Here is a 24,036-nt window from a genome sequence, read left to right as displayed (position 1 = left end):
GCGGCTGTGTTGTACAGTGGGGTTAATAGTAAAGGAGCAAGGATTATATATAAAATAAATAATTATTCTATGTGCCAATGGCCTCCTTCTGTGCGGTGTCATCCGATGGTCCTATGAAGTTAGTGGGAGTCTGTCCTGGGCGGGAGCCTCTGTCTTCGGGTTCCGGCCGAATTCGAGGGGACAGACTTTAGGGCTGCTGCTGGTGAGTGCCGGGGTCTGTCTCTGGGGTCCCCTAGAAGGAAGAGGCATGGGCAAGAGGGTGGCTTAAATCTGGCGGGAGAGCTCACGACAGAGAGACAGAGAAAATGGAAAGGAGTACAATCCCCTCGCACCCTAAGGTCGGAATACAATCCTCTCTCACCTGGGATCAGAGTCCAGTTCCCTCTATCCTCCGGTAAAGAGGGCGAGTTACTGAGTGAGAGTGTGAGTGAGTGAAAGAGAATGAGTGAGTGAATGAGCTTAAGTGTAAGTGAGTGAATATGAAAGTGAGTGAGAGTATGAATGAGTGTGAAACTGAGTGAATGAGTGTGAGAGAATAAGTAAATATGAGTGTAAAAGGGGTGAGATACTGAGTGGGAGAAAGAGTGTGAGTAAGTGAATATGAGAGAATGAGTAAGAGTGCGTGTGAGGGAAAGTGTGATTGTGAGTGCTTGAGTGAAAGACTGAGCAAATGAGGGAGTGAGCGATTGAGAGGGTGAGTGAGAGTGAGATTAAGTACGTGTAAGAATGTTAGATACTGAGGAAGTGAGATTGAGAGAATGAAACTAAGTAAATGTAATATAGTGTTACTGAGTGAGAATGAGTGAGTGAGAGTGACTGAGTGAGAGAGAGAGTGTACAATTGGTTTCAATATCACTGTCATCATCTTCATGTTGCTGTTCATTTTTATACTTTTTAAAATTGTTTAATGGAATTGAACAGTTGGTAAGACTCCCAAGTGATAACCTTTTTTTATAATTAATGTTTGAACTTATTCCAGAAAAGTAACATTTTGTGTGTTTGTTATTTAGGCTTACAATAAAGTACAAATCTTTAGAGTTCTAGTTTTCAAGACTGAATCTGAATCTGAACCAGGTTTGAATCATGAAGAAATGTAAGTGGCTCTTAGGTAAGCTTTTGAGGTAAAAGACTATTTTCTTCTCTAACTGTTAAAGCTCATTTTATAAGTTAATTTGAGGTATTTTTAAGACCTAAATGTACAGATTAAAAAAAGAAAAATAAGAGATGAATGAGAATAAATATGCAGTGGTCTCTAGCCCAGATTTGGGTTAGTCATGGTGGTCCTGGCTCAAATAAAGTTTGAAAGCCACTAATAGTTATCTCTTTCCTACTACCCCTCCCCATTTTATGGTCCATTATAAACCGATTTTCTTTTTTGCATTTTGATACTTCATATATTGCAAAGGCAACCAGTAGTTTTAATTTATATTTTATAAAAGTTGCACATATTGCAGAGGGAGGCAACAAAGTAGATAGATAGTTATTTGGACTCTAGGGGAATCAAGGGATATGGAGATCGGGCGAGAAAGTGGAGTTGAGGTCGAAGATCAGCCGCGACCTTATTGAATGGCGGAGCAGGCTCGAGGGGCTGTATGGCCTCCTGCTCCTAACTCTTATGTTCTTATGTTCTTATGTCATCACAGAAAACAAATTGTCACCAGAGAAAGTTGACTCTTCAAAAATAAGATCCAAAGCAAAACCTGAAAAGAAATGTAATCTGCTAAACGCAATCCTTTCACCATTTTCCTGCAAGAAGTCTTCAAACAAACAAGAAGAAGTGGATTCAACAGACAACATTATGGATATTTTAGAAATCAATGGCACACTCTGGCATTCTATAAAACTACTATCAGGTAGGTCTTTTTTAGTTAACATGTAAAGAAAGACTTACTGGCAATAGTTGCTTTGCAAGTATTAAAGCTTTAAACTCGTGAATGTTCAGGGTATGAAAATTTGGACACCATCTTGCACAACTTAAGAAAGGCTGGAATTTATCATGCCTGAGACATATTTGGATTTATCCGAAATCTTGTTGGAACTGTACACTCTCACTGTTTAGAAGAATGATCAGTGAGGTATCTGTTTATAGTTGGTTATCCGATTATCTTATTGATTTATAGTGGACAGTGCTGCAGGCATTGAAAGTGTCATTCTCTGATTTGACTTTAAATGCAGACACAAAAATAACACAAAAAATGGTTGACAAAAGACAATTAAAATCTTAAAATTGTTCTCCAATGAAAACATTTATCAACCAAAAGTTTTAATTCCATTTCTAAGCTGGTTAAGAAATTGGATCAAAACAAAAGTAGACAGTCTATTCAACCAAGCAGTAAGATTGTGAATCAGCATTGCTGTAAATTTACATTTACATTTTTTTAGGCTTTGATTTAGCAAACATCGGGGTGCCTGTTTTTGATTAGAAGGTATCAGGCACTTTCAGTGGTAACGCCATTCAGCTACTGCCAATCTGGGAAAATATCAATTTCCACCTTACCTATCTTTTCTAACCTATTTTCCTTCTATATATCAGAGTTCACTCTTTGCTCAGGTTACCCCCCTCCATTTTTAAAGGTGGTTAATCAGGAAAAAAATAAGGGGACCAATTTAACTTACAGCTGGTCGACCAGCGCCAGCAGTCCACCTGTTCTGGGGCCGAAGAGGCCGGAGCCATTTTGAGGTCCAGAACCTATTTAAATGGAACTGGCGAGCTGTGGGCCCCAAACGGGCATTTCGCTACAGCTTGCCGGATTCAGGCCAGCCCAATATCGGCCGGCCCGAAGGTTGCTGAGTCGGTAACAAGGTATGTCCGGTGAGGGGAATGTTGCGATTGCGGGTGTGGGGGCACCCCGAGCGGCAACGGATCAAATTATTTTTGTGGCACCCAGAGTAGCACTCCTGCTCCTCCTGGCCTGACAAAAATAATTTCAATTGGACCTTTTTCAGGCCTCTATTGCCAGTGAAACTTGTTAGAGAGTGCACAGCACACACGCCAGCTTATTCTATCCTAAAATGGCAAACGGAGTTCTATGGATGTGACAGGACCCCAATTTACATATAAAAGGGGCCTACTGCCTGGAACAGGCAGGTATTTCGGCCACCCAGCAATAGGCCCTTGTGATGTGGCAGCGGGCTGATTGTTGGGGCAGTAAATCTACCAACCTAACTTTGAGGCTATTACTGCCCCGCCAACACCGATTTCGGCAAGTCGAAAAAATTGACACTAAGGCTGGAATTTTCCCCAGGTAGGTAGGTTAGGGGCGGGGGGCCTCCGAGGCAGGCATGAAACTTGGGAGGCCAGGTTTCCTGCAGGCCCTGCCGACTTTAATGGCAGGGCCTGATTTGAATGTTAGGCCTCGGATTCCCGCCCACAACCAGCCAGCTTGAGAGGCTGGCCGGCTGCGGCCGAGTAGGCCTCAGAAGTGAGGGGCCGGTCTAGGGAAGGGTTTGTGGGAGGAGGATTGGCAATTGGCAGGGGTCGGGGATTGGGAGGGGGGGGAGTCCAAATCGGCAGGGGTCAGGGAGTGCAGGGGGGGAGAGAGCATTGGCAGGGGTCGGGGATCGTGGGTGGGGGGTCAGCCGGGGATCGTGGGTGGAGGGTCGGCCGGGAACCGTGGGTGGGGGGTCGGCCGGGGATCGTGAGTGGGAGGTCGTCCGGGGATCGCGGGTGGGGGGGTCGGCCGGGGATCGTGGGTGGGGGATCGGCCGGGGATCGCAGGGTGGGAGGTCATCCGGGGATCGTGGGTGGGGTGTCGGGGATCGTGGGTAGGGGGTCGGCATGGGATCGCAGGGTGGGGGGTCAGGGGTCGTGGGTTGGGGTCAGGGATCGTGGGTGGGGGGTCAGGGATCGCAGGGTGGGGGGTCGGCCGGGGATCGCGGGTGGGGGGTCGGCCGGGGATCGCAGGATGGGGGGTCGGCTGGGGATCGCAGGGTGGGGGGTCGGCCGGGGATCGCAGGGTGGGGGGTCGGGGATTGCAGGGTGGGGGGTCGGGGATCGCAAGGTGGGGGGTCAGCTGGGGATCGCAGGGTGGGGGCTCAGGGTTTGCAGGGTGGAGGGGGGGAAAGAGAATTGGGGCCAGCCACCGGAGGATCATGGCCGGCCTCATCATCATCACTGGGGGGTGGAGGCCTGGGCAGAGGGGGGGAGGCCTGGTAAAGTGATTGGAGGTCTTGTGGGGGGGGGTCTCCTATCATAGGGGGTGGGTATGGTCAGGACCCTGGATCCAGGACATGGGTATAAAGCCACTTACCTCCTGAATGCAGCAGTCCCCGCCTCTGTTTAACTTCCGGGTTTCATGAATTGTGTGAAACCCGTCCACAGGCAGTTAAACACAAAATGGAGGGGAATAAAGAGGCTTCCAGCCTTATTACAATATTTGAATTGAGATAACACCCACTGGGAGCAGGTTGGTTACCTGCCCCCCACCCTTCCCCCATCCCACCTCCGGTAAAACTGGAAGTGGGCAGGTTGGAGGCGAGATCAGATCGGGAATCCCATTTTTACCACTTTAACTGCACCCACACTCCAAAAGCACCCATTTTTTTAGGGGGAACTACTGGCCAAAGTCTTTTCAAAAAGTCCCCCTCCTCCTTACATACGTTACACTGTTCATTTTCAGAAAGAAAAATAGCTGCTAGTGTAGTAATATTAATATTGCTTGTAGCTTGTAGCTTGTAACAATGCACTTATTCCAGATTTAGAAGTATTAAATCAAGTTAACATTGAATTCACAGCATATATAGGATATATTTTCCAAACGAATGTAATTGAGATTTAGGGCTGGATTTTAACTCGGGTGCGGGGTGGTGTCGTGTTATCCGCATTTCGTGTTATCCACCTGAATCTAAATGGATGTGGGAGATTGATACAATTTTAACTTAATTGTCCAATTGACTCCCAACGTGTGGGAACCCTAGGCAAATGGGTTTTTCGTGACTGAAAGTCACCTCCGATGATGTCATAATTGCTGCTGCATTTAAGGTCTACAGGCTGCCAAGCTTTCTCCGTTTGGTGTGAGAGGGACCTTCAACAAGGATGACAAGTGGGAGGCCCAGATCAGCTCCTCGCTTCGACGAGGTGGCCCTGCAAGCATTGGTGGATTGGGCTAGGGCCAACGGGGAGGTGCTCTTCTCTTCCTCAGGGAGGAAGAGGCCTCCCAAGCAGACTAAGGCAGTGTGGTTGCAGATGGCTGAGGAGGTCAACTCCTTGGGAGTCACACGAAGAACGTGGATTCAGTGCCGGAAAAGATTTCATGACCTTCAGCGCACTGGAAAAGTGAGTATGAATTTCCCATCACCCTCAATCTGATCCCCATTGCCTTTCCTCACCAGCACTCAGCTTTAGCAATCTCTTCCTCCACATCCCACTTGACACTGACATCCATGCATCCTTACCCATTCCCTTTCTCTCTATGGTCACATTCACATAACTATTCAACCATGCAGTCCTCACACACGACCATGCAGCCCTCACACACCCTATCACACTGATGCTTTGAACACAACTGACAACACACAGGGAGGGCCCTTGGTTTTACAACCTCACTCCATCTATTCTATGCAATCTCTACATTCACTCCTTCATTCTCACTCAACCTCCACTTGTCTCCCTCATTGCAGGAAAAGAGAGCTCACAACAAAAGAGAACAAGGAGGGGCAGCCTCAATAGCCCACCTGACCCCCTGGGAGGAGGCAGTACTGGAAATAGTGGAAATCGAGGAGGATGCACAAGTGGGGGACGGACAGACGGGTGCAACACAGCAAGCTGGTGACAGAAAAGTTTCCCATCTCTCTCTTTGACATTGCATGAGTCGCTGATAATGATTGTGAAGCTCTAACAGATGGACTTATGAGCATCTGCAAAAAGCAATGTGCATGTAGCCTTGGCATCACATCTCTGATTCTTTCCTTTACTCCCCCACAGGACCATCACAAGCATCCGTCCCCCCTAGCCAGGAAGAAGAGGCTGAGCAGCCAGACTCCTCAGAGGAAGCTGCAACCTCTGAGGGCGCAGCGTCACCAGAATTCTGCGCACCCAGCATCAGCGCAGACACTCACACCTCGGTGGGAACTTCGGGACATAGAGTAGTGTTGTCACCTGGTGTATCACAGCTCACAAGTGAGCATCAGCAGATTGTGGAGACAGGGACAGCAGTGGAGAGCCCTAGTCGGAGGGCGCAGGACTCTGCCAGCTCGGCTCAGCAGCATGTCGACCCTCTGCCTCTGGGTCCATCCATGAGATCAGAGGTGATGGAACTCCAGGCACAGATGCAGGAGTCTCTGGCAGGTTTTGTCTCTAGGGTCGCTGTGAGTGTGGAGCGAATGGAGGAGTCCATAGTGAACATGACCAGAGCCTTTGTGGAGTCATTGGCGCATGAACGCATCACCACAGAAAGGCTAGTTACCGTAGAGGAGAGGATGGCTACAGTAGAGAAGAGGATGGCTACGGCCATGGAGGAGCTTAGTCACCAGAGTATGGAAAACATGGTCATTGTTCAGAATGGAATGACATCTCTTGAGGAGCGATGGGCATCTATTGAACAGAGAAACCAGACCTTCATGGAAGTCCTTCTGAGTAGGACTGCCATTGCAGATACGGGTCCCAATGGCCCCCCTGATGTGCAGCAAGGTGCTCTCCAGCCACTTGCAGGTGCTGAGGAGGACCTGACCCATGAGAGGGAGGTTGGTGGCAGGCCTCAAGGAAGTGGGGGTTCCTCTCCAAGCGCTCACACTTCCATGCCACTGCAGAGCCCTCAGTCAGAGCCTCACCGGAGTCCACACCCAACTGAGATAGTCGTCTCAACCCCTGCACAGCCGCAGGAGCAGCAGACTGTTGATGAGCCCTCACAGGCTTGCCACCCCAGAGGACGCCTGCCAAAGGTGTCGAGACAGGAGCAGCAGCAAAGTGAGCAAGGGGCCTCCACATCTGCTGAAGCCACAGGGGAGGCACCACGTAGGAGCACGCGTAAGAGGAAAATTCTGCACAAATAGTCACAAGGGTAGTCACTTGGGTGCAATTTTGTGTTTACTGTAAAAATGCCATCACTTCGTAATTGTACATAAAAATCCTGATGGCAAATGTTGCAGTTGTGGCGGCTGTCATTTCGCTATTGGGACTTCCACATTGAGGCCTTAGGAATACTTGCAACTGTCAGTATGGTGGTCACATTGCTAGGAATCCTCTGGTTCTTGGCCATTGTCAATGCTCTGGAAAGAAGCTGCGAGGCAAAAGTGTTTGATTGACTAGCAAAACAGGCCAGGATGAGTGCGTTCCTTGCATCCCGGCTAGCAATATTCTCGCGTAATGCTGCCGCTCGTTGATGGGCCTCTGCAGGATGTTTGTTTTCGCTCTCCTCCTCTTCCTCCTCCTCATTTGAGGAGGATACGTGAGGAGCCAGTTGGTCCTCAGGAGTCTGCAAGCCATGACGCTGTGCCATGTTGTGAAGTGCACAGCAAACCATGACGATTCTGGAGACCCTGGCTGCTGTCGAAGTCTCGACTCCCGAGTAAGACTCTTAAACACAAAGTATCGTCAAAGACAGGCTTTATTTGCTTGCAAGGGAAGAGTTGTGTAGTCAAGGGCTACATCAGACCTCTTCAAAGTAATACAGAAATTGTAACATATTTATACAGTACAGAAGCAAAACAGGCTTTCTATGCCATATGACATAGTATTGAATCATACCGGATTACAAAGGCACAGACCTTGCGAATTATTGGAACAACGTATTCCAGGCTTCGTTAGAATAACGAACAGAAATACCTTGAGATAAGATTAATTAATCCTTTATTATGGGATCCTTCTGTTCTCCCACTGTACCAACTGAGCCTGTGGGCCGATGTTTACCTTATCCTGTCCTTGGCTATTTGTTTGGTAAACGAGGCTCCTTGTTAAGCTTGTCACAGATAAGGAGTATGTATGTAGCATTCCTAAATTACTCATCCCCTTGAAACTGATTAGTGAATCATGCTGTCGGCCATTTGAGTTTTTATTCTATGCCTAGGAAGCCATTTTGTGTCTAAGTGAGAAACTGTACTTCCACACTGCTGAGTACTGTAGGGCTCCACCTGATCTATCCAGGCATCTGAAGCGCATCTTCAGCAAATGCACTCATGGATTATGGCTCTGGTGGACATGTGGCTGGAGTTGTAGCTCTCATTAGTTTTGTTTGATGGGCTCCTCAACGGCATCATTAGCCACGTCTTCAGGGGATAGCCCTTGTCTCCAAGTAGCCATCCGTTAAGTTGGTCTGGCGGACTGAATAGCGGAGGCACACTAGACTGGCGCAGTATGAAGGAGTCATGGCAACTGCCAGGGTACTTGGCACAAACATGCAAAATTTCCTTCTTGTGGTCACACACCAGCTGAACGCTAAGGGAGTGGAAGCCCTTGCGGTTGACAAAAATACCTGGATTGCGATGGGGTGCCTTAAGGGCCACGTGTGCAGTCAACGACGCCCTGCACCCTTGGAAAGCCTGCCAGATTAGCTAATCCAACAGCTCGCACCGTGACACTTGCTCGATCCTTGGTGAAATGGATGTGATTGAGCGCGAGGGCAAAGAGGGCATCAGTTACCTGCGTTATGCAAGTGTGTGCGGCTGCCTGGGAGATGCTGCTGATATCTGCTGCTGATCCCTGGAATGAGCCTGAGGCAAAAAAGTTGAGTGCGGTGGTGACTTTGATGGCCACTGGTAATGCTTGTCCATCTGGTCCTCTGGGCTGCAGGTCTTGCTGTAGCATTGCGCAGATGTCAGTCACTATCTCTCACAAAAGTCGGAGCCGCCTTTGGCACTGCTGCTCAGACATGTTGAGATAGGTGACCCTGTGTCTGTAAACCCTGTTTGGGGGGTATCTCCTGCGCCGACGGGCTTCCAGACGCTGGCCCCTTCTGGCCTGTGCAGCCTCAGGTGGGTGAGCATCAGCCTGGCGCTCCTGCTGCTGCTGCTGTTGCTGGTGCTGCTGTTGTTCCTGGTTCTGCTGGTGCCACGGCTGGTGCTCGAGCTCCTCTAATGCCCAGATGGGAAGGAAATAAATGTTTCCCATGCTTCTGGTATATGCCTCCGTTGAGGAAGCGCTGAGTGAAGGTGGCGAGAGGGGTTTCCCAGGAGGTCACAATGGAGATGGGTGTCAAGCTCCAGCCTTCCACAGGTGTGGTTAAGCCTTCTAAAAGTTGCCCCAGACCTGAGACCACTAAGTCCTGCCACCTGCAAATGATGGCTGATCAAATCTCCTCTTTAATGGTTGACCTGCAGTTGATAGTCAGCAATCCAATAGTGCTCCCGCCAGGTTTCTCCATCGTGTTTCCCACCAGGCATGTTTCACATGGGAAAAGGGTTAAAATCACAAGGGCCTTTCAAAATAGGATTATAGAGGCCATTTAGTGCTTGTTAAGGGCCTTAACGACCAGTCCCGCCTGTTGGATGCGGGACGGAGTCGGGACCATCAGACATGACTGAGTTAAAATTGCTTGGAGTCGGGAACCAGGCCGGGGGGGGGGGGTCCCGCATGCCAGTTTTTGCGATTTTTAACCCCCCACACGCCTCCAATCCCGCCTCCACGGACCATTGAAAATCGAGCCCTCAGTCTTTAATAACTGGCTCAGAGTATGTTTTCAGTTAGCTAAGGAATATTGCCTTTCTGCTAATTAACAGCATGACTTTGATGGTACAAGGGTCTACTTTTAAAATGATGAATATATTTGCTTAAACTTTAACCAGAAGTGAAGCTGATGAATATTTATGTGGTGATAGTTTTACTGGCAGCTAGTTTTAGTTAGCAATCTTTGAAATATTGGACCACTTTCAATTGACATTCGAGCAGAAATCTTGGTCTATTTTACCTGAATACCAATAGTAACTTTCTTCTGCCTAGAAAAAGACATCAAAGAACTTATTGAACAAAAAAGATATTTTAAGGCTGACCAGCATCTCATCAAGTTAGAATATGAGCGATACACTGACGATACTGCAGAGAAAGATGAAGATAGCATCAAAAAGGAAAAGAAAGAAATCGAATCATTGTATGAACTGCTTGGCGCTGCAATTTTCACAGTGGTGAAAGAATCAATGAACATCGCCAAAGAAAATCCAGATCTGTTGAAAATGGCAGTACAAGTGAAAATCCAAGAAGAAAAAGCAGATCAGATATACCTAGAGGAAAAAGAAAAATCGGGAAGCATTCCAAAGGTTAGGCCAAGAGGATGGGAAGCAAAATGGCTGAGCATTTTACAGCAATCTGTGAATGAAAGAATAGGTGAACTACCCAGTGCTTCTGATGACGACAAAAACGAATGGCTCTCTCCGTGTTTAGTGCAGCTTCGCAGCCAACTCGAAGAGGATTTAGACATCATTGTGAACTGCATCAAACCATGTTATCCCCAAGAATACAATATATGTGAAAAGTATGCGGAATATTATCACAAAAAAATTTCTTCTCACATCGCATTAATCGCAGAAAGTGGACTAACAGAAAAAGATGTTTATCCATTTCTGTATTGGATTTACAATTGTTATCCGAAGTAAGTCACTCTGGTTTTGTGCTTACTATATTAACCCTGGTAAATTTGTATTACTTTTAAGATCAGGAAATTCTTTATATGCTCATCCCTTTGTGCACCAAATAGAAACAGAGATGTCAACCAACAATATTTCCTCTATCACTTAGCTTGAACTTTGGCCAATAACCTTGATTACTCATAGGTTTAATCATTTCGATTTTTTTACTATCATGAGTTCTTCTTGCACATTTTCAGTAAATTGCTCTTCCCTTCAATTTTGGCCCCCTTATATACACACCGTTCTCTGTCCACATAGCCTCTGTGAGTGCTCCTGTGTAACCAGCATCTTATATATGCTTAAGTCACCTGGGTGGCATGTCCTTTGGTTTTACTGCCTTCCTTATGGAGAAGCATCTTACACTGCTTAGCATCTCTTCCAGACTGCCTGGAATTCTATGTGGAGAATTGCAAGTGAGAATGAATGACCTACAATTCCATTACACAAGATATTGCTACATCATTGGCTATGCCACCAAATTATTCATTAGGGTAATTTACTTAAAATATTTTTTGAGTTAGTGGATATCAGGTTCTGTAGTTTAAAAAAGTATAGCTGTTATAGACTTTATGCATTATTTTGTTAAACAACTATATTTTGCAATTGTCTAGTTCATCAATTTTCAGCCTTTAAACCACTGATATTTACAGAAAAGCTGGCTAGAGTGTTGAATCCCATCTTCCTTATATCTCACCATCTCAATCTGGTGTCAGTTACCAGAAATCCACGGTGCACATTTTTGGGGGGAACTTTTTTAATGCTGCTGTCAAAGTTGACTGGCAGAGCCAAGACATCTAATCAGTTCATGCTCTGCTTGACAAAAGGTATATTGCACTGTATGTATTTCATGAACTCAGAGTACTTTATGGTTAATGTAAGTCGCGGTGTCAACTGCTGCACTCTAACATACATTTGCTGTAAATTAGATAAATTTTATCGCACCACTCTATGGGATCCAGTTAAAGGATTCTATATCCTTTTGTTTACTACAGAGGTTGTACAAATGACCTACATTATGTATATAATACACACACACATTGTATATGTGCTGGTAATATTTATTTCTATTGTGTGTATCAATAATGAAAAACATGAATTGAAGATTGATTTAATTTTCATATTTATTACAAGTCAGTCTTGTGAATCACATCACATTAGTTAAAAGATCATTTCTGTTTACTTGTTCAGAATAATGATTGCTGCCATGCAACCTGAAGATATAAGTCAGCAACTGTTGAACATCCTGCTCCCAGAAAGGACGATCAGTCATTTGAAAAATGAGTACTTTTCTGCTATACAGGTAAAATGTTCAGCACTTTCTTACTTATTTTGAAATAGGTTTTAAAAAAATTGTAAATAAAGTAACACTACAATGGCTGTTGGAACTTTGTCGTCATTTTAGCACAAAAGTTATGTAACCCCTTCACGGTTCTCTAGATATATGTGAGATGTGGTCTCTGTTGTAGACAGTATTCTATAGTCCAGTAAGGAGATCACTACTACAATGGCTTAATTCTAATTATCTTACTTTATAGTTTTAACGTCAGACAGTATAAGAAGATTACGGGTCAATGACCTAAATTAGACATTTGCATACATTAGAATGAATCTAGACATAATGAACATACATTCTCCATTTATATGGATTCAAAGGAGAATCTGTCCCTGTGTCCAAATTCGAGTGCACTCTTTCGTTGGCGCGCTTAAGTTGGAGCTCATGGTATGTATAATGTCTGCAAGACTTACGACTCCGAACCCCTTCGTTGAATTCTCTTCACGATCACTGAATCCCACTTTGAGTTCTGGATGCAGAGCTACTAATACGAAGGGCGGCGGCCGAGTTTGGAAACCCGGGACGGGATGCGGCAGCCATTTGCCTCCTGAGCCCTCTTTTCAGAGCTCCTGCCCTCTCCTCTTCCAGTCGCTTCTCTCTTCCCGCTCGAAAAACCCGACTCCACCCCTTCCTCCTGGGGTTTCTGCCTGGAGACTGCACAGCCTCACTGCCTGCAACAGTTGATACTGGTGCAGAATTATGGAAAGTATGCTCTTAGTCACATTGTGTCCTTAAAAGTTCTTGCCGTACCTTCACATGGGCAACTTTAACCCAGGGATTTATAACAATGATAATACAGTGTCTAAGTTAAAGATTGATAACCATGCTTAGCGTACATAACATTTCCAGTGGGTATTACACTCCCCCTACCAAATATAGGCATGTCCCCATGACTAATGAACTTTACACATAAGGGGTTGCATGCTTCCCAACCATGTATAAAGGGAGGTAACATATCGAACCGTAGGGGCTATCATTACACTTGGCACTCCTAGTGTACTGTATGTCAATCTTTCAGGAACCTTCTTAACTCGCTGTGAGCTCCTTATTTCGGATACCCGGCCTTCAGTTCCTTCAACTACGTTGGAGGCGTTGGTTCCTTTGTTATCATGCCTTTCAGTCTCTTTTATCTCCTTCTCGGAAGTATCTGGTTCTTCCCAGACCATGCCAAGTCTGAGCTAAATGGTTCAGACAATTCATCCAGATTCTGTCTTATGTGTCTTTCTGGGAGGTCGTACCATAGATCCCATTCTTCATCTTCCGACTCATCAGGTTCCTCATGATCCACACACTGTGTCATGGGTTCTCTGTCTTCTGGAACAAAGTTTTCCTGGTTTCTCGTTTTTTTCCTTCTTCTTCTCTGCAGGGTTCTCTTACTAGGTGTCGGCTCATTATCCGCTGGCGGATCCAGACGCACTTGCTGTCCCAATGGCAGGATATGATTCCGGTGCAGTATTTTTATGGGTCCATTCCCACCTGCAGGTTTTAGCCGAAACACAGGTAGTTGTGACATTTGACTTTCAACAATGTAAGGTGTAGAAGCCCAGCGGTCTGCTAACTTATGTTTCCCTTGAAGTCCTAGGTTCCGTATGAGAACTCGGTCACCAGGCATGAGTTGGGAAAAACGGATCTTCTGGTCATACCTCTGCTTATTTCCTTTATTCTGTTTGGCAGAAACAGACTCAGCAAGTTCATAAGCAGCTTGCAATTCCTTTCTCATGTCAGATACATACTTGAGGTAAGTTCTCTGTGATGTGCCATCACTGGATACTCCGAAACACAAATCCACCGGCATCCTCGCTTCACGTCCAAACATGAGGTAGTACGGTGAAAAACCAGTAGCGTCATTTCGGGTACAATTATAAGAATGAACAAGATGTCCAATATGCCGACTCCACTTGTTCTTTCGCTTTGAATCCAACGTTCCAAGCATGTCTAACAAAGTACGGTTAAACCGCTCAGGTTGAGGATCTCCCTGAGGATGGTATGGAGTTGTTCTTTACTTCTCAATCCCGAGCATGGACAACAACTCATGTATAAGTCTACTTTCAAAGTCTCTACCTTGATCACTGTGTATTCGCTTTGGCAGTCCATAGTGGATGAAGTATTTCTCCCACAACACTTTGGCAATGGTGGATGCTTTCTGATCCTTTGTGGGAAAAGCTTGGGCATAGCGAGTATAATGATCTGTAACGACCAAGACATTTGCGGTATTGCTGGAATCGGGTTCGATGGACAGAAAATCCATACAGACAAGGTCTAGAGGTCCATCACTTTGCATGTGAAACAGAGGAGCAACTCTTTTAGGTAAAGTCTTTCTCTGGACACAACGTGCACAGGACTTGCAGAACTCCTCAACCGCAGACTTCATACGCGGCCAATAGAATCTGTCCTTGACCAACCCATAGGTCTTATCTACTCCCAGATGACCTGCGCCATCATGCAAAGACTTCATCACTATTTCCCTGTACTTTTCAGGCAGGACCAACTGTGAATGACATGGTTTAGTGGGTGGGTGAGTGATTCTACACAACACTCCCTCTTTAATTTCCAAGTGGTCCCATTCTCTTAGGAGCAGACGACAGTCAGGATGTTTTGATTTGTCGATCTGTGTAATATCACCCAGACGGAGAGCTGAAAACACCTCATGAATACAGGGATCCTCCTGTTGTGCTTTGGATATTTCAGATGAACACAACATGGGTAAGTTTTGTACATCCAAACTGGAAAGGTTGCAAAATGCCTGGGGAACAGCATGCATTGACGCTCCCAAGTGGTCAATCTCTCGGGCATGAAATGAATTCTTTGGTCCAGATACCACGGACATCTGACACATTACTTTCACATCTGCTGAAGCAACATCTTTCCACTCTGGTTTCTGGTAGTGTGGGCGACGAGACAGAGCATCTGGGTCAATGTTCTGGTTCCCAGGTCTGTACCTGAGACTAAAGTCATAAGCAGATAGTGCAGCAAGCCAGCGGTGGCCGGTGGCATCAAGTTTTGCCGAAGTCAACACATAGGTTAATGGATTATTGTCTGTCCTCACTTCAAACTTCGCTCCATACAGATAATCCTGCAGCTTATCCACCACCCCCCACTTCAACGCCAAGAATTCTAGCTTATGAGCTGGGTAGTTACGCTCTGATGGCGTAAGACTGCGACTGATGAACGCTACAGGTCTCAGCCCTGCTCCTTGGTCCTGATACAACACACCACCCAACCCTTCTTGACTGGCATCCACGTGTAGCACATATGGCAGCTGTGGGTTTGCAAAAGCCAACACGGGGGCTTGAGTAAGACTTTGCTTTAAGGTGTGGAAGGCCTCTTCGCATTTCTCATCCCATCTAACACCAAAAGGCTCAGAGGGTTTGAAGTAGTCCTTGTTCTCTTTACCTTTAGCCTTTTTCTTCCTCTCGGCTGGTGGGAGGTAACCAGCCAGCAGCTGATTCAAAGGAAGGGCCACTTTGGAGTAATCCTGCACAAAGCGTCTGTAATATCCGCAGAACCCAAGAAATGACCGCAAGGCAGTCACTGTGTTCGGTTTTGGCCATGTGGTAACAGCTTCAATCTTGGATGGATCTGTGGCTACTCCATCCTGTGATACAATATGCCCCACATAGGACACGGATGTTTGGCAAAACTGACACTTGTCCAATGATAGCTTGAGACCTTCATCCTCCAGGTGACCAAGCACTTTCAGCAACCGAGCTTCGTGTTCTTCAAGGGTTGCCCCAAACACAATGATATCATCCAAGTACACCAATACTTCGAGCAAGTTCATGTCCCCAACTGTTTGTTCCATTATTCTTTGAAAAGTTGCTGGAGCGCCTGAAACTCCCTGTGGCATCCTTTCAAATTGGACATATAAAGGCTGTCTTTTCTTTGTCCGATTCACTCATCGGTATTTGGTAGTATCCACTTCTGAGATCCAACACACTGAACCACTTGCTTCCATTAAGACAAGCCAGTGCATCCTCAATTCTTGGAACGGTGTATTGGTCGGGAATAGTACGTCTGTTAAGCGTCCTAAAGTCCACACACATCTGAATCTTTCCGTTCTTTTTCCTCACCACCACTATAGGAGATGCATAAGGACTCCTGGACTCGGTAATGATCTCAGCTTCTTTTAACTGCGACAGGTGCTGTCTCACTGCTTCGATGTCAGCTGGTGCCAGCCGTCGAGACCTCTCCCGAAAGGGTTTATCCTCGGTAATTCTGATAGAATGGCGAGTACTCTTACTACAACCAACATCAAACTCATGAGTAGAGAAAACTCCTCTCCGCTCCATCATCTTCCTGACTAATCGGTCCTTCCATTCTTTAGGAACGAATGAATCTCCAAAGTTGAAGGAGGAGGGTGTCAGATCTCCGGTTGAGTTAACTTTGGACTCTTCCTTCACATGTGACGACAGTACATTTACAGGAAACAGATGCGCAATCGGCATTCCTTTCCTCAATGTGATTCCTTTGCCTGACATATTCCTCACGGTCACTGTAACTCTCCTTGACATCACAGCTGTCGGGGTCTGCAACTCTGGTCTCACCAGAAGCTCATTTGGAAACCGTGACTCTTCTGCAGGATCATCAGGTGACTCTATCAGAATGGCTTCAGTACCTGGCGTTCCAGGGAATTTTGGTATCCCAGGGATTCTAGCCACTCCTCCAGGATGCAGGGTGATAGGTTTGGCTCGAACGTACCACACAGTTCCTCTTTTGCTATCATCTACGTCGGAAGAAAGTTCAGGCAGTTTCTCAAAAGCCTTTTTGAAAACAGGGTGAATGTGTCTGGTACTCAAGAAGTTTTCACCTCCCTGCTCTTTGCAGCTTGTCAGGAGTCGTCTCACTATGGGTGTATTACTGCCAACCAGTATGGAAACCTCACCTTTCACCATGGGGTCAAGGAAAACCAACACAAGTGCATCAATGGTCTCAGTGGTCCCTACATCAGCTTCCAAGAACTCCAACCTCAGCGACAAATAGCCATCATATGGGTAATCAGCAGGACTAAGGCCCCAGATCTGAAGAAGACTGATTGGGGTTAACGGCAAATGCGTCAGGTATCGGTCATAGAAGGATCTGTACAGTATGGTAACCTGAGAACCCGTGTCGAGGATAGCTTTAGTATAAATGCCTTCAATCTGTATTGATACAGCAGAACTCGGCCCTACTAAACCTTCAGGTATGATGTCTTTCATATCCCCTCGTCTATTATTGCACTTAGCGGAACGTGTCTTAACTACAGGGACAGCAGGCCGTTCCGTTACTGTGCCCCTTTGTAGTTTCCCGACTTCTTGGTAAGTTTTATGAGACGGCCATTTACTTTTTTTAGATTTTCCTCACCTCTACATTCTCGCTTGAAATGTCCATCCTTTCCACAGTTATAACAAAAGACTCTAGGTCTATCTCCTTCATGGGGATATCCTTTAGAGGAATCATTCATTTTGCTGTTAGACTTCGCAGGGTGTTCAACCTTTTGCACCCGTGAGTCATCCCTTTCTGTGTTGGGCTTAGACCGAAAATATGCCATCTCGGCTCTCATGACATTTATTTCCTTCTTCAGCTGTTCCATCTCAGGGTTGACATCACCCTTAGGAGTAGGAACTGTAACAGGAGTCACAAGCTTGGACATCACAGCACGCTTTGCTACATTCTGGGCCTGAAGCATATCCTCCTCCTCTCTGACTTCCCTTAGCAGCTCAGTGAAGGTAGGTGGATCTCGCAACTTATGGGTCATGCGTATGCGAAGAGCAGTCACGTCTTCGAGCAATGCACCTCGCACAACCTGTTCAATGCGGAACCGATTCATTTCAGGCAACTCAATCCCTCTTTTCCGTAACATACAATGCAGCAGTTTGTCTATTCTCAGCAGATAACTGGACAGCTTCTCTCCCTCACACTGGAATGTGCTTCTGAATCTGACCATCAAATCTGAAATGGTTTCAGTAGTTCCAAAGGCAGTTTCTAGAGCCTGCATGTAGTCAAAGGAAGTAGCAGAGGTGTTCTGCGCCTTTAAGAATCTTACAATGTCAGCAGCAGGACCCTTAAGGCTTTCTACTATTCTCTGCCTCTTCACATTGTCACTGCACTGCCATTCCTCTAGCAGAGGCAGGGTCTGCTCAGCCCAGGCGTCGTAATCCTCTTCCCCACTGGGAGTTGGTCTCACTCCTGAGAACATACGGAGCTTACGGTATCCCTGAGCCTCGAAGGGCAGATTGGTGCATTTATCCACCAGAGAACTAATGGCACTGACCAACTGAGTGTTCATATCCAGGGCCGAAGGACCTATCAGACCTTTGACATCAGCAACAGTCTTTCCTTCTTGTCTTAAGAATGACAACAACTTGGTTTGAAACCCTTCTTCTTCCTTAGTAGTAATAGGGACAAACTGAACTGGCCAGGGACCAGCCTCTTCAGAAAGCCCAACTGCCTCAGGTAAACCATGACCTCTCAGGTTCTCTGATGTCTGGATCAACACAAACTGCTTCTTGGTAGCTGTATCCAAGCAGCGCTCAACTATCCTAACCTTTCCAAAGGCTTTGACACAATTCAGAGCCCTTAGCAAGACATCATCAGGGTCATCGTTAGCAACACCATTCAGCACAATGGCATGGGTAGTAGCTATCTGCTTCCGTTTGCACCAAGCTTCAACCTCAATAACATCCATCTTTTATGCTCAAACAGCCCAGTAGAAACCACAAACCACTCTCTTAGCAATGAGCATTCAATACTGTTAGTTTACTGACATAAATAGACCACAATCCCGGACGAGCCCCCAAAATGTAACCCCTTCACGGTTCTCTAGATATATGTGAGATGTGGTCTCTGTTGTAGACAGTATTCTACAGTCCAGTAAGGAGATCACTACTACAATGGCTTAATTCTAATTATCTTACTTTATAGTTTTAACGTCAGACAGTATAAGATGATTACGGGCCAATGACCTAAATTAGACATTTGCATACATTAGAATGAATCTAGACATAATAAACATACATTCTCCATTTATATGGATTCAAAGGAGAATCTGTCCCTGTGTCCAAATTCGAGTGCACTCTTTCGTTGGCGCGCTTAAGTTGGAGCTCATGGTATGTATAATGTCTGCAAGACTTACGACTCCGAACCCCTTCGTTGAATTCTCTTCATGATCATTGAATCCCACTTTGAGTTCTGGATGCAGAGCTACTAATACGAAGGGCGGCGGCCGAGTTTGGAAACCCGGGACGGGATGCGGCAGCCATTTGCCTCCTGAGCCCTCTTTTCAGAGCTCCTGCCCTCTCCTCTTCCAGTCGCTTCTCTCTTCCCGCTCGAAAAACCCGACTCCACCCCTTCCTGGGGTTTCTGCCTGGAGACTGCGCAGCCTCACTGTCTGCAACAGTTGATACTGGTGCAGAATTATGGAAAGTATGCTCTTAGTCACATTGTGTCCTTAAAAGTTCTTGCCGTACCTTCACATGGGCAACTTTAACCCAGGGATTTATAACAATGATAATACAGTGTCTAAGTTAAAGATTGATAACCATACTTAACATTTCCAGTGGGTATTACAGTTATTTGCTGCAATATTTTGTGGATGACTTTTTGTACATGTTAATTATTGCATGGTGAGTGCTTTTCTTCGTTCAATTGCTTTTTTTCATTTTAGTCAAATGCAAGAATGCACATGAATAATAGTCTCCAAATGGAAGAGGAGAGCTGGAGAATTGAAAAAGAGCCTTTGGTGTTGAACGATTGTTACCACAGCGAGTTACCTATTGACATAATCCAGGTACCTAGAATAGAACTCATTTCTGAAACAGGGTATGCTGCTGAATTTGCATGGGACTCTCCCGATCTCTTGTTGTAACTCTAACGGAATGTCAGTGGAAATCCCAGCAAAACGGCAGAAATGACGGTTTTTAGCCACTTACACCGTTTCTCCAAGAGTGCCATCAATATTCCACCAAAAACACAGATGTAGATCAGAGGTCCCTGCAGAAACTCCAGGCACTTGTCTCCAAATCAGTACAATAATGTACTCTTCTTATATTTTGTTGGTGCCTCCAGCAAAATAGCCAGGAGAGGGGAAGAAGAGCAGTACCAAGGATTATTCAAGTCATCTAGCAGATTTACAAGACTTATAGGCCTAGAGTTTCCAAATGATTTCCGCCCCGATAACAGCTTAATCTGGGTGGAATCAAATCAAGTAGCGCAAAAGATTGTGGAATTATAAGCGTGAGTTGCGCCCATAACTACTTTACGCTTGAGTCCGTCATCTTTTACGCTGGTTCAACAGACCCGTTGCCTGAAGAAGTTCCCACCCACTATTTCCTGAATCATTCACGCTGTTTCCAGGATGCATCTGCCGAAACCCTCTGCCACTTATTTACATAGCTTCACCACCAACCCTACCCACCGCCCCCTCCACCCACCCCATGCATAAGACCAGCTCATACAAGTTTTACCACTTACGCTAGTAATAACCTGGTTTAGATTTACCCGCAAAAAATTTAGGTGCAACAGGACCAGAAGTCACTTGATATCGGTGTATCTGGAGCAGTAATTGCATTTCTCAGCGTTAGTTTTTTTTTTAGGAACGAGGCACTGTTCTGCTTTTCTAAAAAAAAAATCACATTTGGGCCTCATGATTTAGTTGCACTTATCAAGGACTAACATAGTGAAGAATATAGTTTAATTTAATAGCAAGTTTTATTATTTAAAGGAATATAGAATGAGGTAAAATGTTAGCATACAGGTACTGTATATAGTTTTGATCAACTTTATTAGGACATGACTAAAACAATCATTAATTTAACCCTTTGTCCAGCCATTTAGAATAAAGAAATTAGAATGCAAGATAATACCAATGTCATGAATCTTATCATTCATGAAGAAATGACTCATGAAATAACACTGGGCGGCCAGCCGGTGGCACCATCCAAGGAGTATAAATACTCGGGTGTGGGCCCAGCTTGCCCAGGATGTTTTTGTAACCAGGAACTAGTGATGTAACTAGCATCTCATGGTTGTGAAACAGTTGATTAAAGCCTTGTTTTATACTCAACCAAGTGCTTAGTGAGTTTTCTTACGTCAACCGTTGAATTTGCACTTGTTTAACACCGGTTTTTATGTTCCAGCGTAGGCAAATGAGGTAAGCAGGAAATTTGGGTGTAAGTTCTGGGTGGCAAGATCGACACAGAAACTGGCGTAAATTTGAGTGTAATTTCTGCGTAAATGCGATCCAGGAAATTCCAGGAAAATACTTTCTCCATATTGTAGCCTTCACATAGAAACATAGAAGATAGGAGCAGAAGTAGGCCATTCGGCCCCTCGAGCCTGCTCCGCCATTCAATGAGATCATGGCTGATCATCCAAATTCAGTACCCTGTTCCTGCCTTCTCCCCATATCCCTTGATCCCTTTAGCCTTAAGAAATATATCTAACTCCTTCGTGAATATATTTAATGAAGCGGCCATTTATTGTTTCAGAAGGTGCACTGATGTGTTTCTTCTGATACTGTAAAATAATAAAATCTGTAACAATTTGTACATTAGACAGTTTTTTGGGGTGGTGGGTAATTGTCATCAAGGTGAGGGGTGTCAGGGCTGGAGAACAAAACACTTTCCGTTTTGGCACCAAGCACTCCCATGCCAGGCACAGTATGAGCAGAAGCAGAGTAAAACTCCCACTGCCCTGTCCCGTCAATGTAACTTAAACCATATCTGTCCCCTACTCCATCAGTGTGACACTTCCATTTCACGTAGCCACTGTTTTTATAGCCCGTTATCAGACTGCTGGTTTAATGCCAATTAGTGCCAAAACTGTAACCTCATGCTCATCAGAAATTGGGTTGAGCTGACTATCCAAACTAATTTCAGTGAATACCACAATAGTCAGCAGTGTCCCCATAAAATGAATTTCGATTGAATTCAACCTTATTCCCAGATGTGAAAGTTAAGCATTTTAATGTACTCACTCTGAAAATTGGTTGTAAAACAAAATCAGCATTAAAGCATTTTTCTTTCTACAGTATTTACACATACAGTTGTAAAGATATTTTAAAAATTGCAGAAATGTAAGACGATAAGCACTTCCAATTGAGTACTTCATTTAACTTTCACCTTTATTTCTTTGATATTTATTTATTCAAAAAAATTTCCCCTTGTTTAAAACTAATAGTGTCTGTTTTTATTTCGTCAACCGGTGATCATTTTACCATGTAAATTTACTAGTTCTAAGGGACTAAGATTATTGCTACTTTTTTCCCACCAAGAGTTTGCTAAGTACTTTTCTCTTGCCTGTCAGATAATTGAGGGAGCATTTCAAAACTCCAGAACTCTCACTTGTGAACTGGGTGACCTCACACTAGACATTCTGCTAGAGGAAACAAATTGGTTCCTGGAAAGGTACAGTAAACCCTGTGGGATGTAGATAATATCAAACACTGTTATCTGAATGCTATTTAAATCATGTCTTTGAAGCAGTCGCAAAACCACAGATGATTATGGAGAAAGATGCAAATGAAGAGATGTTTTTTGTTTCCTTATTTCTGAGCATTTATTGAAAAACTTATGTAGAGTTCAAACCAGCAAAAAATTATTCTGTATATTTGAGTTTAGATGTATAATTTTCAGCTTGGTGCAGGCAAGTAGCACCCCAAGCCCTAGCTTTGGAAGTTATTTTTCTTCCCATTCTCTAGATTCCTACGTGCTTTTTCTTGGCCTAAATGGTCTCGAGGAGGACCTTTTTATGTCTACAGTTACCTAAATGCAGCATCACATACTGCTGCTGAGAGGCATGTCCTTGAAACAGGAAGTAGTTTACAGCAACTCCTTGTGCGAATGAGGCAAAAACACATTTTACTCTTATTGGCAAATCAGGATGACACTGGGTTGGCCCAGCGTCGTCAATCTAATAAAAGTACCCCCTTTTAATAGCGGTACAAACAATAACACCCAAATCATAAATAAAACAAAAGAAACATCAAATTAAATAAGAATATTATATTCTGTGCCCGTAATGCACTCCACTTCCTCCAGTGCCCACTGGTTGCGGAAGGCCTCAAACCTCTCAGCGGACAGCGCATGCTCCTTCTCCAGGGACACCCAGGCACGGAGGTAGCCACAGAAGAGAGGCAGGCAGCCGGAGCGAACAACCCCATCAGCTGTGTCTAACCTGGACCTGTTGATGGCCACCTTGGCCAGGCCCAGGAGCAGACCCAAGAGGAGTGTGATGAAATATTCCATTCATCACTGCCTGTGACTGTGGTCGGTTTCAGTTTCATTTCCCTTCCCCCAGTTCCGTTCCTCACCATTGTATTGTATATTGGAATGTGTTGTGTGTAGGGCTCCGCCCATACCTGGCCCCTATGTAAGCAAGCTCAGTCTGGCCTCATATCCAGTACTGCAGCCCTCCGGATGGAAGATACCTCTCTCCACTACGTGTTACCTTCTAAGTTAATAAAAGCCTTGTTTCCTTTCGCTAACATCGAGTCTCAGAATTATTGAGGCACATCAATTTTATTAACTTATTTTTCAACACAATGGATCAACTCCTGAAACCCGAACGTTTGGATTTGGATCAGCATGCTCCGGACGCATCAGCACGCTTTGGACACTGGTTTATGTGTATGGAATTCTTCCTGGACAATTCCGCAGCCGTCAAAGACGCTACGGACGCTGCGAGTATGAAACTCGGAATTCTGCGGAATTGGGTAAGCCACCGGGTTTACCCCCTCATCCAAGACGCCGACACGTACCTGACCGCCTGCGACATCTTAAAGGTGCATTACCAGCAGCCTACGAATGAGGTGTATGCTAGGCATCTGCTCGCTACTCGCGCACAGCGACCTGGGGAATCGGTGGAGGAGTTCCTAGGCACCCTGAAAATGCTTGGCAAAGACTGCAAGTGCCGAGATGTAAAAGCCGCAGTGTACACTGACGAGCTTGTTCGCGATGCCTTTATCACAGGCCTCAGCTCCACTTACATCCGGCAAAGACTGCTGGAAAAAACGGGATTGGACCTGAAACAGGCTGCGGACACCGCGCGATCCCTGGATGTGGCCCAGAGAAACTCGGACGCCTACTCTTCAGCCCGCGCCGTCCACGCCGCCACGTGTGCACCAAGGGCGCCGCCATCTTGGAAGGCATCTTCCCCGCTCGGCAGCCCGACAC

At 45.4% G+C, this 24,036-nt stretch overlaps 1 protein-coding gene across 1 annotated transcript in view; it reads left to right on the top strand.

Annotated features, from left to right (window-relative positions):
- Positions 1–24,036, top strand: part of LOC147109268 (tumor necrosis factor alpha-induced protein 2-like) — a 59,377-nt gene that overhangs the window by 845 nt on the left and 34,496 nt on the right. The window contains exons 2-7 of the mRNA XM_086003035.1: positions 1,011–1,108; positions 1,644–1,853; positions 9,872–10,517; positions 11,743–11,854; positions 19,530–19,652; positions 22,169–22,269. Of these exons, the coding sequence (XP_085859161.1) occupies positions 1,084–1,108; positions 1,644–1,853; positions 9,872–10,517; positions 11,743–11,854; positions 19,530–19,652; positions 22,169–22,269 (1,217 nt within the window). The 5' untranslated portion in view covers positions 1,011–1,083. The remainder of the gene's footprint in view (positions 1–1,010; positions 1,109–1,643; positions 1,854–9,871; positions 10,518–11,742; positions 11,855–19,529; positions 19,653–22,168; positions 22,270–24,036) is intronic.

Source organism: Somniosus microcephalus, chromosome 12, assembly GCF_052327205.1.
Source record: "Somniosus microcephalus isolate GS21.2 chromosome 12, FLI_Smic_1.0, whole genome shotgun sequence".
NCBI lineage: Eukaryota > Metazoa > Chordata > Chondrichthyes > Squaliformes > Somniosidae > Somniosus > Somniosus microcephalus.
This window is presented reverse-complemented; position numbering and strand designations above follow the sequence as displayed.